This window comes from Balaenoptera borealis (assembly GCF_965194805.1).
Source record: "Balaenoptera borealis genome assembly, chromosome: 11".
Lineage (NCBI taxonomy): Eukaryota > Metazoa > Chordata > Mammalia > Artiodactyla > Balaenopteridae > Balaenoptera > Balaenoptera borealis.
Window position 1 is genome coordinate 27,595,503 of NC_138868.1, and position 17,641 is coordinate 27,613,143.

The 17,641-nt window shown below is 33.3% G+C and overlaps 1 protein-coding gene across 2 annotated transcripts in view; it reads right to left on the reverse strand.

The window, feature by feature from the left end:
- ELP4 (elongator acetyltransferase complex subunit 4) overlaps positions 1-17,641 on the reverse strand; it is a 235,213-nt gene that overhangs the window by 177,778 nt on the left and 39,794 nt on the right. For both annotated transcript variants that reach the window (XM_082343808.1, XM_082343807.1), the window contains exon 4: positions 2,018-2,146. In XM_082343808.1, coding sequence (XP_082199934.1) covers positions 2,018-2,146 — 129 coding nt within the window. The remainder of the gene's footprint in view (positions 1-2,017; positions 2,147-17,641) is intronic.

Consider the following 17,641-nt stretch of genomic DNA (forward strand, 5'->3'; position numbering starts at 1 on the left):
CTTAAAAAACTAAAAATAGAGCTACCATACGACCCAGCAATCCCACTACTGGGCATATACCCTGAGAAAACCATAGGTCAAAAAGAGTCATGTACCAAAATGTTCATTGCAGCTCTATTTACAATAGCCAGGACATGGAAGCAACCTAAATGTCCATCGACAGATGAATGGATAAAGAAGATGTGGCACATATATACAATGGAATATTACTCAGCCATAAAAAGAAATGAAATGGAGGTATTTGTAATGAGGTGGATGGAGTTAGAGTCTGTCATACAGAGTGAAGTAAGTCAGAAAGAGAAAAACAAATACAGTATGCTAACACATATATACGGAATCTAAGGAAAAAAAAAAAGGCCATGAAGAACCTAGTGGCAAGACGGGAATAAAGACACAGACCTACTAGAGAATGGACTTGAGGATATGGGGAGGGGGTGGGGTGAGATGTGACAGGGTAAGAGAGTGTCATGGACATATATACACTACCAAATGTAAAATAGATAGCTAGTGGGAAGCAGCCGCATAGCACAGGGAGATCAGCTCGGTGCTTTGTGACCACCTAGAGGGGTGGGATGGGGAGGGTGGGAGGGAGGGAGATGCAAGAGGGAAGAGAAATGGGAACATATTGTATATGTATAACTGATTCACTTTGTTATAAAGCAGAAGCTAACACACCATTGTAAGGCAATTATACTTCAATAAAGATGTTTAAAAAAAAAAAAAGTGAAAAGATAACCTATGGAATGGGAAAAATTTTTGCAAACCATGTATCTGATAAGGGGTTAATATCCAAAATATATTTAAAAACTCATATAACTCAATAGTAAAAAAAACCACTAATCCAATTTAAAAATGGACAATGGACCTGAATAAACATTTTTCCAAAGACAATATTAAAAAGGTCAACAGGTACATGAAAATATGCTCAATAACACTAGTCATTAGGGAAATGCAAATTAAAACCACAATGTTAAGTTGTTAAAATAATCACCTCACACCTGTTAGAACAGCCATCATGGAAAAGATAAGAGACAACAAATGCTGGCATGGTGTGGAGAAAAGGGAACCCTTGTGCAATGTTGGTGGAATTGTAAATTGGTGCAGTGATTATGGAAAATAGTATGGAGGAGCCTCAAAAAATTAAAAATAGAACTACTATATGATCTAGCAACTCCACTTTTGGGAATATATTCAAAGGAAATGAAAACACTAACTCAAAAAGGTATCTGCAACCCCATGTTCATAGCAGCTTTATTTACAAAGTGTCAATTGATGGATAAGTGAATAAAGAAGTTGTGAGATATATATAATGGAATATTGTTTAGTCATAAAAAATGAGGAAATCTTGCCATTTGCAACAAGGATGGAACTTAGTGGCACTATACTAAGTGAAATAAGTCAGACAGAGAAAGACAAATAATGTATGATCTCACTTACATGTGTAATCTAAAAACAAAACAAAATAAAACAGAAACTAACTTACAGAAAAAAGAGATTAGACGTTGGGTACCAGAGGCAGAGGGTAGTGGGAGGGAGAACCGGAGGAAGGTGGTTAAAAGTTACAAACTTCCAGTTATAAGGTAAATAAGTACTAGAGATATAATGTACATGATGATGACTGTAGCTAAGACTGTTGAATAATATATAGGAAAGTTAAGAGAGTAAATCCTAGCATTCTCATCACAAGGAGAAATATTTTTTTTCTTCTTTCTTTTCTTTTCATTTTATCTATATGAGATGATGGATGTTAACTGAACCTACTCTAGCAGGCATTTCACAACATATGTAAATCAAACCACCACGCTGTATACCTTAAGCTTATACAGTGACATACGGCAATTATTTCAGAATAAAACTGGGAAAAAGTCATCTTGATAAGATACTTTACAAATGAAATAACTAATTATTTAAATAAACAAATATACATTGTATTAAAGAGTAACAAGTATACTACAAGAGATCCTGTAAAATGAAAACAAATATATTTGCAAATTTTAGAAATAGTTTATTGACTTGCCTCCATCTTGGGTAATAACTGGTAACGCCAAGCTATTTTCATCTTAATGTTAGATTCTGTTTTATGATTACATATGTCTTCATCACATTCTTTTTTACAATTATCATCAAGTAATGGTGCAGGAAGTTCCTAAGAAAACAGAATGACATATTACTGAGCATCTGTGGTAAAAAAAAAAAAGTGATAATTTTCTTAAATCATAATATTAGCAATACTAGAACTTTCCAATGTATTAAAAATTGACACCTTCAAATTGATTCAAGCATAAAATCATGACAATATAGATATTTCTAAAGCAGAGAAAGAGGGTTTACATAATATTAAATGTGAAGCTTAATTTTTTACCAGTGAACTAGAATTTTAAAAAAATACATTTTTATACTAGCAAAAATCAAATGCTATTGCAAGAGGCTATGATCATTAGAAAAATTTATACACTTCAAGCAAAGTCTAGAATTAGCACTTACGTATTACATGTAATTACTGTTATGTTTGCCACAAGGTAAAAATAAAGCATGTGCGTAATCTGTTTACTGGTTTGTAATTCTAGAATTCAAAAAACTCATTCACCAAAATAATGGGTGAAGTAACAACTAAGAATAAAGACATTTATTTTGCCCATATCAAACATTAGTTTTGCACCTGCAAGCCTATGATCTTCTTTTAACAATGAAAATAGAATTTAAAATCTCTGATTAAATGAAGAGACATTGAATTCCAATTTTCCTTTTCTTTCTTGGAAGCTGACCTACTACTGAGTGACCTACTGAGTGGCTACAAGAAAACATATAGAAACATGGCTTTGTGACGAGGTACTATAGAAATAATCCAAAGAAAAAGGTACACATGTTTTTTGGAGAAGGAAAGCACAAGCAATAATTTTGTTTTTTATTAGCTAGAATCATAAAGATAATGTGGGGCATTTGGATTAGTAAACATAATCTTGTGCCACCTCATAAATTAGTCCAAGTTGCAACTTTTACTTTTCAGGATCAAATTTACTTATGCTTAGAATCATGTAAACTAATCACCCAGAAATACAGTAACCATCATATACCTTAGTCACCTCCTAAAAGATCTCAAAGTGGATTCACTCTATAATATATGCCACTATTAGAAACTAGTTGTGTCATTAAAACTCTGAATACATCATTCCTAGCAAAGCATTAATCTCTTACAAAATATAAAGTAACATTTTTCCAATGGAAACAAATATTTGTGAGGCATATAGTTCAACCCAACACAGTAGTTATGAATTTGAATTCTGCATCCAGACTGTTTAGATTCAAATCTTGACTTTACACTAGAGTTGTGTCTGTGGTTACGCTGACCACTAATAGCACCTCTATATGCCTCCACTGATTAACAGAAAAATGTAGATAATAGTATTTACTTCATTGGTTTGTTGTAAGTAATAAATGAGTTAAAAATGTAAATGCAGAGAATGGTACCTGCCACATGTTAAGCATTCAATAAAAGTTCGATTATGAGAATTCAGTCAAATAATTGTCTTAACTATTACTCAGAGCTGCACATTTTTGTATTGCCAATATTAGGCAATATTTAGCATAAATATTTGTGTTAACTTTTTTTCAATCTCAGGAACACTTACTAATAGTTATAACAAAGGTCACCCAAAACTGAACAACAAAAACATTAAAAAAATTTTTTGCAAAAGAGATGGAATGTATATTTTTAAAATGTATACCACACTTTCTTTCATTGATTAAACTATAACAATTTTGAATAGAAATGTTCTAACATTAAGGTGTATAGTATTAAAGAACTAGACCTAAAATATTAGAGACCTCATTAATATGGCTAACATATATAAACAAAAAACAGGTAAGCATTTCCTTATATATCTTATTAAATATGCATCTACTCCTATGGCGGACATTTCACTATTTTAAAAACTGTTACAAGTAAGGTGAAAATTATAATGATTCTAATTTTAGTATTGATAAAACAGATGCTCATTTCCTAAAGCTAAGGATGAAAATGTTCAAAATATGTATAGAAAGTACACTCTCGTAACATCCATCCAAAGGTTATATGTATAAGGTTTATATAAGGTTATATAAAGGTTTTCATATATATAAATAATAAATATATATATACATGTATATAGATATGTATCTTTAATTGAAATAAAATTCACATAAAACAAAATTCATCATTTTAAGCATTTTAAAGTATACAGTTCAGTGATTTTTAGTATATTCAGTTATGCAAATATTACCACTTTCTACTTTCAGAACATTTTCATCACTCCCAAAAGAAACCGCATACTCACTAAGCAGTCACTCCCCATTCCCCCTTCTTCTAGTCCCTGGCAATCATTAATCTATTTTCTGTCCCTATGGTTTAGTCTATTCTGGACATTTCATATAAACAGAATTATATAACACATGGCCTTTTGTGTCTGGTTTCTTTCACTTAGCATGGTGTTTTCAAGGTTCATCTATGTTGTAGCATGTATGAATACTTCATTGTTTTATGACTGAATAATATTCCATTGTATGGATATGTCACATTTGTTTATCCATTCATCAACTGGTAGACATTTGGACTGTTCCCACTTTTTGGCTATTAAGACTAAAGTGGCTATGAATATTCATGCGTAAGTTTTTCTGTGAACATATATTTCCAGTTCTCTTGGGTATATACCTAGGAGAATTGCTGGGTCATAGGGGAGCTCTGTTCAACTTTTTGAGGAACTACAAAAATGTTTTCCACAGTGGCTGCACCATTTCATATTCCTACCAACGATGTTTGCAGGTTCCAATTTTTTCACATCCTCTCTAACACTTTTTCTTTCTTTTTTTTAAAATAGCTATCCTAGTGGGTGTGAAGTGGTATCTTATTGTGGTTTTGATTTGCATTTCACTAATGACTAATGATGTTGAGTATCTTTTCATGTGCTAGTCTTGGCCATTTGTATATCTTCCTTGGAAATATGTCTATATGTCCTTTGCCCATTTTTTAATTGGGTTGTTTATGTTGTTGAGTTGTGAGAGTTCTTTATTTATTCTGGGTATTAGACCCTTATCATGTACATGATTTGCAGATATTTTCTCACATTCTGTGGTTTGTCTTTTTTACTTTCTCAGCAGTGTCTTTTTTTTTTTTTTAACATTTTTATTGGAGTATAATTGCTTTACAATGGTGTGTTAGTTTCTGCTTTATAACAAAGTGAATCAGTTATACATACACATATATCCCCATATCTCTTCCCTTTTACATCTCCCTCCCTCCCACCCTCCCTATCCCACCCTTCTAGCTGGTCACAAAGCACCGAGCTTATCTCCCTGTGCTATGCAACTGCTTCCCACTAGCTATCTATTTTACATTTGGTAGTGTATATATATGTCCATATATACACTACCACTCTCTCACTTTGTCCCAGCTTACACTTCCCCCTCCCTGTGTCCTCAAGTCCATTCTCTAGTAGGTCTGCGTCTTTATTCCCATCTTGCCCCTAGGTTCTTCATGACTATTTATTTTTTAGATTTCATATATATGTGTTATCAGCAGTGTCTTCTGATGCAAAAACTTTAATTTTGATGACGCCCAATTTATTGTTTTTTTTTTCTTTTGTTGCTTGTACTTTTGGTGTCATATTTAAGAAACTGTTGCCTAATCCAAGATCAAAGAAAACAAAGGTCAAAGAAAACCTTTGTTTTCTTCTAAGAGTTTTAGATTTAGCACTTCTAGACAGAAAAAATAGAAAATACAGCAGAGGAAAATATCAAAGAAAGAATCTAAGAGAAATTTCCAGAAGTGAAAAATATGACATTTTAGATTTAAAATCCTATGGAGTACTCAAACTGTGAATGAAAATAGACCTACATCAAAGCACATAATTCTGACATTTTAGAACAAGAGGGACAAACGAAAATATCTGAAAAGTTTCCAGGGGTTGGGTGGGGACAGGTCAGGAATATGAATGGCATCAAACTTTGCAAACGCAACATTGGACTTTACAGAGGCAAGTTATTTCTAGCCTAGTGTTCTACAGTCAACCAAACTAATGTAAAATTTTCAGACATACAAAATTAAAAAAAAAACAACTCTATCATCTCACACTTACCCTCTACTTCCATTCATTCTCAAAGGCAACTGCTAGGATGAAGAAGGGAAGCACCAGAATAACAGCTATGTAGACAGCCTAGACAGCAAGCAATCTATTTGAGAGAAGAAGATGGAGAAGTCTAGGGACATGATGCTTAAACACATTAGGGAGGAGTTTCAGGGCTTTAGTGGAAAGTTTGGAGATGAACTAATCATTGATACAGTTGAAAAAAATGAGGCAACGATTAACTTCAGAAAAAATAATTGGTGTACCAAAAAAGGGGATACAAATGTAATTATAGAATGCTAAATACTGTAACGAATAAATTGACACAACGTAAACACTGAATAACTGACTTGACCAGGGAAGACAACTTAAATATACTGAAAGGAGAAAGAGACATAAAGAGAACGTGTGGTATTAAATGAGAACTAAATCTTCATATTTTATCTATAAATAGACACAAAAACTTAAAAAAAAAAAGCAATACAGAACTAATAAGGCAAATAAGTGCCATAAGAAAGAGCTGATGGTGGTCTATGCACACCCCACCAACCCCAAAGTCATTTTTATATCAATATTAAAAGGAACACCTCCCACCAATGTTAGGCATTTCAAAAAAATTTATTTTGCAGTATTGAGTGAGTTATGGAGTCTCAAAGGACCAATTAGGTATACTATCTTTCTTCTAAGGAAAAACAGTTTAAATATTTCTTATTCCATGAAGTAGTGTTTTTGTATTAAAACCATCAGATTAGAAGAGTGATTGGTGCTTGAGACAAAGAAAGCTCTTTTGGGAATATCCATATATGATGATGACTATCCAATCCAAAAGACTCTCTCTGAAGTGAAGTTGCAACATTAAAGGAAAGAAATGAAACAGAGGATATAGCAGTCTACCCCACTCCCCCCATCTCTGCTCTTCCATTTTATTAACTACAAATGTTTCTTCCTTGCAAACTGAATGTACATATTGCATTCACTACAAAATTCAACACAACAAAAAGCATGTGACTTTGTATCATTGCTAGCGTTGCCAGCATTATTCCTAGAGTAGTGTTTTAGAAGTCTCAACTTTAAAAAAAAGTCTATATAAAAATTCTTCATATGTCTTTATTTAGATAAAAAAGCCTTCTCAAATTTCAGTGATTCCACTGTGAGATGCTTAAGGGTAGGGACTATGTCTTAGTCTCTTTTCATCATTAACACCTGCTATGGACTGAATGTTTATGTCTTTGCAAATTCTTATGTTGAAACTCTAACCCTTTAATATTATAGTATTTGGAGATAAAGCCTTTAGGGAATTAAGGTTAAATGAGGTAATAAGGATAGGGCCATGATCCAATAGGATTAGTGTCCTTATAAGAAGAGACACTAGAGATCAAGCACTCTCTCTCTCCCCACACACTCAAAAAGGAGCAGTCATGTGAGCACACAGTGAAAAGGTGGCCAGCTACAAGTCAGAAAAAGAGCTATCACTAGAAACTGAATCAGCATGCACCTTAATCTTGGACTTCCCACCCTCCAGAACTGTGAGAAAATAAATTTCTGTGGTTTAAGCCACCCAGTGTCTGATATTTTGTTATGGTAGCCCAAGGTGATGAAGATTTTGGTATTGAAAAGTGGTATGCTGCTGTATCAAATACGTAAAAATAGAAATGTGGCTTTGGAACTGGGTAACGGATAGAGGCTGATGAGTTTTGAGGTACATGCTACAATTATGGATGTTAAGTGTGATTCTGTTGAAGTTTCATAAGGAAATGAGGAACATATTATTCAAAACTGGGGAAAGGTGATCCTTGTTATGAAGTGGCAAAAAACTTGGCTGAACTGTGTTCTACTGTTTTGTGGAAGGTACAACTTGTGAGTGATGAAACTGAATATTTAGCTGAGGAGATTTCTAAACAAATTTCTAAAGAGCTTGGTTCCTCCTGAATGCTTATAGTAAAATACAAAAGGAAAGAGATAAATTAAAGAAACTGATAAGCAAAAAGGAACCAGAACTTGAAGATTTGAAAATTTTTCAACCTATCAATATTGCAAAAAATAAGAAAGCTTGTTCTTAAAGTACACTAAGGGTTTGGCTGAATAATCATTTGATAAAGAGATCATGGGTACAACTCTTAGGCTTAATCAGCTATCTCACAGAAGCCAGGAATAGAGATGGGATTATACCAGTAGAGAGGCCGCCAGTTTGAACTAAAGGGACTACAGAAGGCAAGATGGAATTAAGGAATTCTTTGACTTTACAGGACAAGATCACAGAGTTATTTGGTTTCAAACATGCACTATCCTTCAAGAAAAGGGACTTCCCTGGCAGTCCAGAGGTTAAGTCTTCGCCTCCCAATGCAGGTGGTGCAGGTTCGATCCCTGGTTGGGGAGCTAAGATCCCACATGCCTCGTGGCCAAAAAACCAAAACATAAAACAGAAGCAATACTGTAACAAATTCAATAAAGACTTTTAAAATGGTCCACATCAAAAAAACTTAAAAAAAAAAAAAAGAAAGAAAAGAGAATAAGGACCCAAAAACTGATTCAGAGATCATCAGGGCTGCCACTCCCACCACAGGCCTGAAGTGCACAGGCCTGAGGGATAGGGCTGCCCCCACCTCGGTTTAAAAGGGTGCCCCACCCAGCTGAAGGGGCATGATGTTTCTACCCCAGTGGGCCTATAGGGCAGAGGATTGAACCAAAGAGACTTATTCTTGGGCCTTAAGATCTAATGAAATTTGCTTTGTTAAATTTTAGACTTGCTTGGGATCCATCAACCATTCCTTCTTTCTGATTTCTCCCTTGGATTTGGAATGTTTCTCCTATGCCTGTCCCACCACTGTATTATGGAAGCACATAACTTGCCTGGTTTCACAGGTTCACTATTGGTTTTTGGGTTGGACTAAATGTATTTTGCATGCAAGAAGAACATGTATTTTAGGGGGGACACAAACATTCAGTCCATAACACAGTATCTGGCACACAATAAGCATTCAATAAATGTTTGAGGGTGAAATAAATGATCGCTAACAAATTTCTGTTTCCAATCATTCTGCAATTTCTGGGCCTAGATTTTTAACTGCCTTCTGAGTATTCTACCTGAATGTTCGACTGCATGTCAAACTCAAAGTACATAATAAGTCAGGTTATTGTCTTTCATTCTTCTTTTCTCCCTTTCTCTCAGCTCTGCCTCCTCCTTACTTTCTCTACAATTATTTCCTCAGTCATTGAAGACTAGTTAATCCCCTCTCCTGGCTCAGGGCAGCATGCATCCATAGACCTCTCAGTTAACCCTTAAATATCTGAGAAAGAAGATATGATTGTACTTTGAACCTTCTTTCATACTATTCTCTTACAAAGTGGACAATGTGTGCACGAGAATTGTTAAAATAAAATTCAAAAAATGGTCACACCGAATGTTAAAAAGAAAGCAGGCAACTGGAATTCTTATACACTGCTGGTGAGAATGCAAAATTGCACAGGTACTTTAGAGCAGAGTCTGGAAATTTCTCTAAAAAGTGAACACTTTCAATATGATCCAGCAATTATCTTCTTAGGTATTTGCTAAAGAGAAATAAAAACATGTCCATACAAAGACATGTACATGGATGTTCACACAACTTCATTTAATAGTCAAAAGTGGAAACCCAAATGTCCATCAACTGGTAAGTGGCTAAAAAAATCAGTTAAAGAAAGAAACTCTACTGATATATATAGGAATATGGTTAACCTAAAAAGCATTATGTTAAGTGAAAGAAGCCAGATACAAAATATTATATACTGCATTATTCCACATATGTAAAATTCTACAAGAAGCAAACTATAAAGATGGTAAACAGATTAGAGGTTACTAGGGGCCAAGAAATAGATTAGCATTAGATATCTCAGCAACACTGGATTTTAAAAGACAAGGAAAAAATGTCTTCAAAATACGAGGAAATCTGATATTAAACCTAGAGTTCTCCATCCAGGAAAACTGCCTATTAACCATAAATGCAAAATATTTTTTAAAAGGTATATAGTGTTTCAAAAGCTTACTTACCACAAACCTTTTCTGAAAAAATTATTTGAAGATATAATTCAGCAGTATAAAAAAGAAATAAAGAGGTAGAAAGTGTAAAAATAAAAAATGGTAACACTTTTTAATACAATGAAGACATATATATTGTTTATCAAGCATAAATTTTTTTTAATGTATTTTATTTTATATAACTGTTAGATGGCTGTCATAAAAAAGATAAGAGATAACAAGTTTTGGCAAGGATGTGGAGAAAAGGGAACCCTTGTACACTGTTGGTGGAAATGTAAATTGGGGCAGCCACTATGGAAAACGGTATGGAAGTTCCTCAAAAAATTAAATATAGAACTACCATATGATTCAGCAATTTCACTTCTGGGTATATATCTGAAGGAAATGAAATCATTATGTCAAAGAGATATCTGTAGCCACATGTCACTGTAGCATTTTTTATAATAGTCAAGACATAGAAACAACTTAAGTATCCATCAACAGATGAATGAAGAAAATGTTTTAGATATATAATATTATTCAGCCATAAAAAAAAAAATGAAAGGAAATCCTCCCATTTGTGACAACATGATGGACTTGAGGGCATCATGCTAACTGAAATAAGTCAGATGAAGAAAGATAAATGCTATATGAGCTCATTTATATGTGGGATCTAAAAAATCTGACCTCATAAAAACAGAGAATAGATTGGTGGTTGCCAGAAGCAGGGAAATGGGCAATGGTAGTCAAAAGGTACAAACTTCCAGTTATAAGACAAATAATTTCTGTACATGATAAAGGTACAGCATGGTGACTATAGTTAACAATACTGTATTGTATATTCGAAAGTTGCTGAGAGAGTAGATCTTAAAAGTTCTCATCACAAGAAAAAAATTGTAACTGTGAGGTGATGGATGTTAACTAAACTTATTGTGGTAGTTATTCCACAATATATACATATACCCAAACATTATGTTGTACACCTTAAAATAATACGTTATATGTCAATTACATCTCAATAAAACTGGTGGGAAAAAAGACTTGCTGCGAAGAGAATAAAAAGCAGAACAAGAAAGCTAAGGACTAAACATGAAGAAAAGGAAGGAACTAAAAATGTGACATGATACTGAGGAATGGAGGGAATGTAAGAAATGAAATCCATTTTCCTGTTCTCGTCAAGTGAAAATGAATGATTAGATATACCAAGAAATGACATTTTGGGGAAAAAAATATTCTGGTACTTCTGTCTTCTAATATTCAGAAATTTCTGTAAGAGTTTGTATTCAATATGTTGTTAAATTTGTAAGCCCTAAAATTTTTGAAGTATGTCATCACCTACCCTGCTCACGGTGAATCATTGACCCTATCAGAGATGACCACTGTATCTGTAATCTCTACCATTTGTTGCAATGCCTGTATCTAATCAAACAAAAAATTTAATTGATGTTTTGATAAAATGTCTATTTTGAGAGAATGCTAAGAATAAGCTCTTTAATAATCAACTATTACAGCCGTCAATCAGATCAGCATCCTCCCTCATACTTTCGAAAATCCCCCGTCTTGATTTCTAACCCAGTGTACCAATAGAACACATCAAATATGGTTGTTATATCCTTGTTTCCTAAGAGGAAGAATATACATCAGATTTTTTGTTCTTTTCTGCAATGCAGTGCTTACAGTTCCCATACATTTGGTAACAAGGATCATAAATAAATAAAAATAAAAAGCAGGCATCATAAGTTCCCCACAGAAGATAGTATGGAAAGTATAAAGTGTCTCTCTTTTAGTCAAATACATCAAGTTAGAAAATTAACAAGAATAAAGAAATTGGCAATACCTTTGGACAAAAACAACTATTTATTCGACTTTTTAAAAAAGCTATATGAAACGAAATTATTACAAACTTTCAATACCAAAGTACACTCCAGTATTTAAGTTTTATTTTTTTCACCAGAAACACTTATCCTTATCCATAAGATGCTGTAGATATATTTCTTCCCTTTTCAACTCATGTCATTCTGTGCTTACTGCTTTATTATTTTGTGGTCTTTGTTTTGGCAGATGCACAAGCAAAATCTGATTCCAACAGTTTGACCCTTCTCACTTTTTATGTTCTCTAGGGCATAATAAAACCCAAGATACAATCCCTCAGCAGTTAATGAAGCTTAACCTCCCACCCTCTTAATTACCAATGCATTACACCAACTATGGGCATCATATTCTTCTCTAAGCTATTTTACAATTCAGCAGAAGTACTACTGAGCTATTATGTAGCAACATAATCCATGCAGCATGAGAAATCCTTCTTAAAAATAAAATCTTTTGATCCTTGCAGGTTTTGGTAACTGTATAATTAATACTACTTAAGCATTATGCATGTATTGGTAAGTATATTATACTGTATCAGTAAGTATATTACTTTGTTGATTTATGAGGGTTTTTGGAGGGAATACTTATTTTCTGAAAGTTGGAAAGAGAAACAAATCCAAAGATATTACTGATTATCATAATTTGAATACAAACATGGTCCAAATATTTAACCTGAATATTTATTTAGTAAAGGTATGTTCTCCACATTATCTTCATTTAACTATTCAAAAGTATGGGGGGAGGAGTGACTTTAATTGTTGAAAGCATTCAGAAATGTAGACTGCAGGGAGTAAGTTAGAAGGTCCTGGGGTGTAGTTGATGTTACATGTTTTTAAAACTCATAGATTTTAAGATTAGTAATGAGTGAATTATCTTGTTTTAAACCAAATGCAGTACAGATTAGGGGACATCTTAGTACAATTTCAGATATTTTTTTCTTGAATAAAAAGATAGAAAAATTACTGCTATTACAAGAAGGATGGTGAAAAACACTTTCACATCAGTATACAAAAATTATTTTAACTAAACTCCCAAGTTAAGCAACTGACAAAACTGATGCTTGTAATTTGGCAAGCAAATCACGTTTCTCCTTAAAATGTAAACCAGAAATGTGTTGAGAAGGCTGGACAAACCTCTCTTTCAATTTTCTTGACTAAGATAGAGGGAAGGAGCAGGATACATGAAGAAAAGGAAATGGAAGTCTGCACTAGAAGTATTCAGAAATGAAGAGAAAGAGTTGCATTAAGTTTAATAATAATAATAATATCTTCAACTAAATGCAAATATAATTTAATTATTTTAAAACATTACATTCTAAACCATCACATTTTTAAGAGCACCAGTCATAGAAGGATCTCAAAGCAATTTAGACATGTATTAACCTCTGAGTTCTACTGCAATCTAGTAGTGAGAATGGGAAAATGAGGTACAGGCAAATTTACATTCCTTATCTAGCAATATGCAATGCTAACACCATAAACAGCACTCCTAGTCTTGACCAAAGCAGCCACAGGTTTCAGTACTGTCTATTGATGGCATTGACTTAAAAGGAGTTTAAGCGGAAATGCACTGAGTGTCTTGGCATTCTGATATTAGCTTCTGTAATTATTTTCTCACATATATAAAAAAAAATCAAAACTGTCAAGCTGTTAAGAACAAGTCTCCATGAGGTCTATATTAATTTTATCAATTTTCCTCAATAGATCAACTTAGATACAGAATTTATGATTTTATAAATCAAAACCTAAGGGCTATATTACATATTCCTTCAAAACAGTCTCTTTACTTCAAACTGACTTCTTAAGACGAAAGCTTAAAATAAAAATACCATGTTTTTACTTATAGAGAGGCAAGAATGCACTGTTGGAATCTATTAATACTTTTATCCATAAAAATTGGAGTTTTCCTTTCTAGGTTTTTTTTACAAAGTAAAGTTCTTATATTCAATGATGTCAATGTTTAATCTGGCTCTGACTGCACAACCGATAAAACTCATACTCAGAGAGATAATACAAGTTAAAGTGAAGAGAGCTACTAATTAGGTAACTACTATTGTTAAAAATGTGAACTTCTGTGTGTGTATATGTACTATGTATGTGTGTGTATACATACACACACGTATATGTGTATATATGTATATTTTTATATATATTATGTCCCTAGTTATAGAAAGAATAGTGAATGGCGAACAATGTCCTTATAATAGGACATATCTTGATTACAAAACATTTTGTGAATTGTTTTAAAAAGTAGACTAAACTTTCCACTTACTCACTGGTATTAACAGGTTTAGTTATTAGTGAGATTATATGTAATAACTCCTTTTAGTAAATGTTTGCTGTATAAGGGTGTATATTAACCTGTTTTAAGAAAATATGACATATGAAAATCTACATTAAGCAAACAAGTTATGCAATAATAAGTTATAAAAGGATTCTTATGTTGGCAAAGAATTCCTACAAAATTCCTTTAAGTATTAAGTCTCTTAATTGAATATAAACTAAACTAATTTCTAAAAACCGATGTAACCAAAACATTTCTAAATATAATTATTTTAGAAGTTAAGAAAGTGACAATAATCTTATAATTATTTACTAAATCTTTACATTGTTGGAAAAGAAGTATTCTAAAGTTTCATGGATATCTATTGTCAAAGAAATCTCAATTAGGAATGAAATCAGGCATTACCTTCATTTAAGTGGTCCTGATCAGTTAAATTCCTAACTCAGGAGCACACAACAAGTGACCGGTTTTATTTGTTTGAGGTCATTTTTTTTTTTTTCCAGAATAAACCCAGCTTATGGAAAGTGTCACAAACAAAAATCCTTAGGATATTGTGGGGTACTAAATGAAACTGGATATCACTTTATTTTTATTAAATTTGAAAACTATTTTCTGTAGTATATTTGGTGTTAGTAGAGTAGAACTCATTCTCTTTTTGCTCATTGACTACTGAGAAGTAGAGGTAACTGGGTAAAAGCATAAAATAGGTTTTCTTTAATTCTAAGCACCCTGTATGTTACAGTCTGTTTTAAGAGATGCAAGGTAAGAAGCTTCACTTCATAGTTTCAGATCTGTTTTCTACTTCCAATTTAAGTCTTCATTTTAATACTCTCTACCATGTTTCTGAAATCTAGCACAGACTTTCAGACTCACATGTATGCACACACAAACTGTAGTGAGAATATTTTACAAAAACAATAAGCACGTTTCAAATGCCTCTGATTTCGTTAATATACCATAATGTGAAAAGATGGATGTGAGGAACTAAGGCCCTTTTCTGCAACTGCCTGTCAGTTTCTGGTGAACAAAACTTAAATTAGAAAAGAAACACTGAAAGAATCATCCCAACACTAGCTGGAGAAATAGCCCTATATTTTGGGGGTTTTCAACAGTAGAGTTATCCTTTCGTACATAATAAATCTTCACAGACTGTCTATTTAATTTATGATCCTTGATAGCATACAGCCTTTCTCCTTCCAAGGTATCCTTTAATGTTTCATTAAATGGGACAACATGTTAATTTGGGAGGCTGATTTTCTTTTAGTTTGAATGGCTCTGGTTTTCAAATTTTGAAGTCATTTATCCACCCCCAAAAGGATTGAATACTTTCTCTTCTGAATACTTTTTCAGAAAAAGTATTCAAAAGAAAAATGAACCCTATTTCTAATATTCCCAATGCTGACTTTATATGGCTTCTTTTCCAAGAATGATAAAACTAATAATAGTTCTAAGATTTAAATATTTCTTTTGCCTATAGCAAAACCATCAAGTATTCACAACCATTCATTTTTTTATAGGTTCAAAATAAAATTTTTAAAGTAAATGTGAGGGCTGGAATAGGTGTCTTAAGATTTAGAAAGCAAAACCCCAGATATTTCATTTTTAATTTGGAACTCCGGAATAAGGTAGGCAGGATATCATCCCTATCTTAATATGAAAGGCTAAGGGACTTGTGCAAGGTCCTGTAGCTAGTTAAGCAGCAACACAGAAATTAAAATCTAAGCTCAGATTTGAAGTATATTTCATCTTCTTAAGGATAAATATCCTATTACACAGTGTGGCATTTTGCTATATAACTTAGGCCACTTTACTGCATGCAAAATTCCTTTTTTTTGTTGACTGATGCACAAACATCAATGCCAAATGTGTGTTTATTTTAGTGTTAGATCAAAAATTTCTCATTAGGTAGTGACAGAGAGGTGGGTTTATTTTCCTTTATATTTTTATCTTATCTTTCATTTCCTCGTTGGAAAATAAGGCACATACCATCTTTTAAAAGCTGGCTACAAATGTAGGTCACTGGAAACAGTACTGAGCTTTTGCATGTTTTTTCTTAGTCTTTTTAATTTGCCAAAGAAACTCTAACTGTGGCTGCCAGGGGAGAACTCAGAATTTTAAATAAGCTCTCACAAGTAGCTAGGGAGGGAAAAAAAGAGGGGAACCCTAGGGTCAAACAGCAAATTTCTGGCTCAACTAGCACTGAAAAGCTTATAGATGGCCTGATAATTTTCTGAACAAATAAAATGTTGACAAAGAAGTGAAGGGAACATATTCTGATTATAGCTCTGCCTTCAAAGACCTTTTAATATTTGTATTTATATTATGGACAAAAGATACACAGTGATAAAATAGTTTTGATAGGATGTACATTAAATATTATATAGGCTAGAAAAAGTAAAAATGTGTGGGAAAATGTGTAATGTATAAGGTGTTGAGTATGCATAAAGCTTGCAAAGTAGAACATAGAAGGGCCAGAAAATAATTTTTAATTATTTATAGCGTGTTGTATTACTTTTGTTCTGAATCATAAAACTACAACTTTGGAGATGAACATAATTTTTAAAATGTTCAATGATATATTTGGCCAACCAAGGGATGTTTCTTTAACTTCATTTTTATAGCTGTTTCAATTTTTGTCACTGAAAAAAAAAACATGGGTTGGATCTGAGACATTTTTGTATTCTATGTACTCAGAAAGACCAGACTGTACTACAGTGTACTAAGAGCAAACTGACCACTCACTAGATTTCTAATTCTTTTTTTTTTTTTTAAAGTTACTTGCCTTTTATTTATTTATTTATTTATTTATTTATTTATTTATTTATTTATTTATGGCTGTGTTGGGTCTTCGTTTCTGTGCGAGGGCTTTCTCTAGTTGTGGCAAGCGGGGGCCACTCTTCATCGCGGTGCGCGGGCCTCTCACTATCGCGGCCTCTCCTGTTGTGGGGCACAGGCTCCAGACGCGCAGGCTCAGTAGTTGTGGCTCACGGGCCCAGTTGCTCCGTGGCATGTGGGATCTTCCCAGACCAGGGCTCGAACCCGTGTCCCCTGCATTGGCAGGCAGATTCTCAACCACTGCGCCACCAGGGAAGCCCCTAGATTTCTAATTCTTGTTCCATGATCAGTAAATAACAGATGGATGGCAAACAGACTTAATCTTGACACCAAACTGACAGAAGGAAAAGAAACCTTTTTAACAGTAACTCAAACTTTACATTGTTAGCAAGTAATACTGCTTTATCTAACTCTAAATCAATATCTCTGATCTCAATTAAAACCAAGGAATCAAATAAAGGAAAAGATACAAGGTACAGTGAATAAGATCTTAACAAATGAGTTCAATATTTGGGTAAGAGGCTGATACTTTGGGATTTAAAATAATGCTTTCAAATTATTA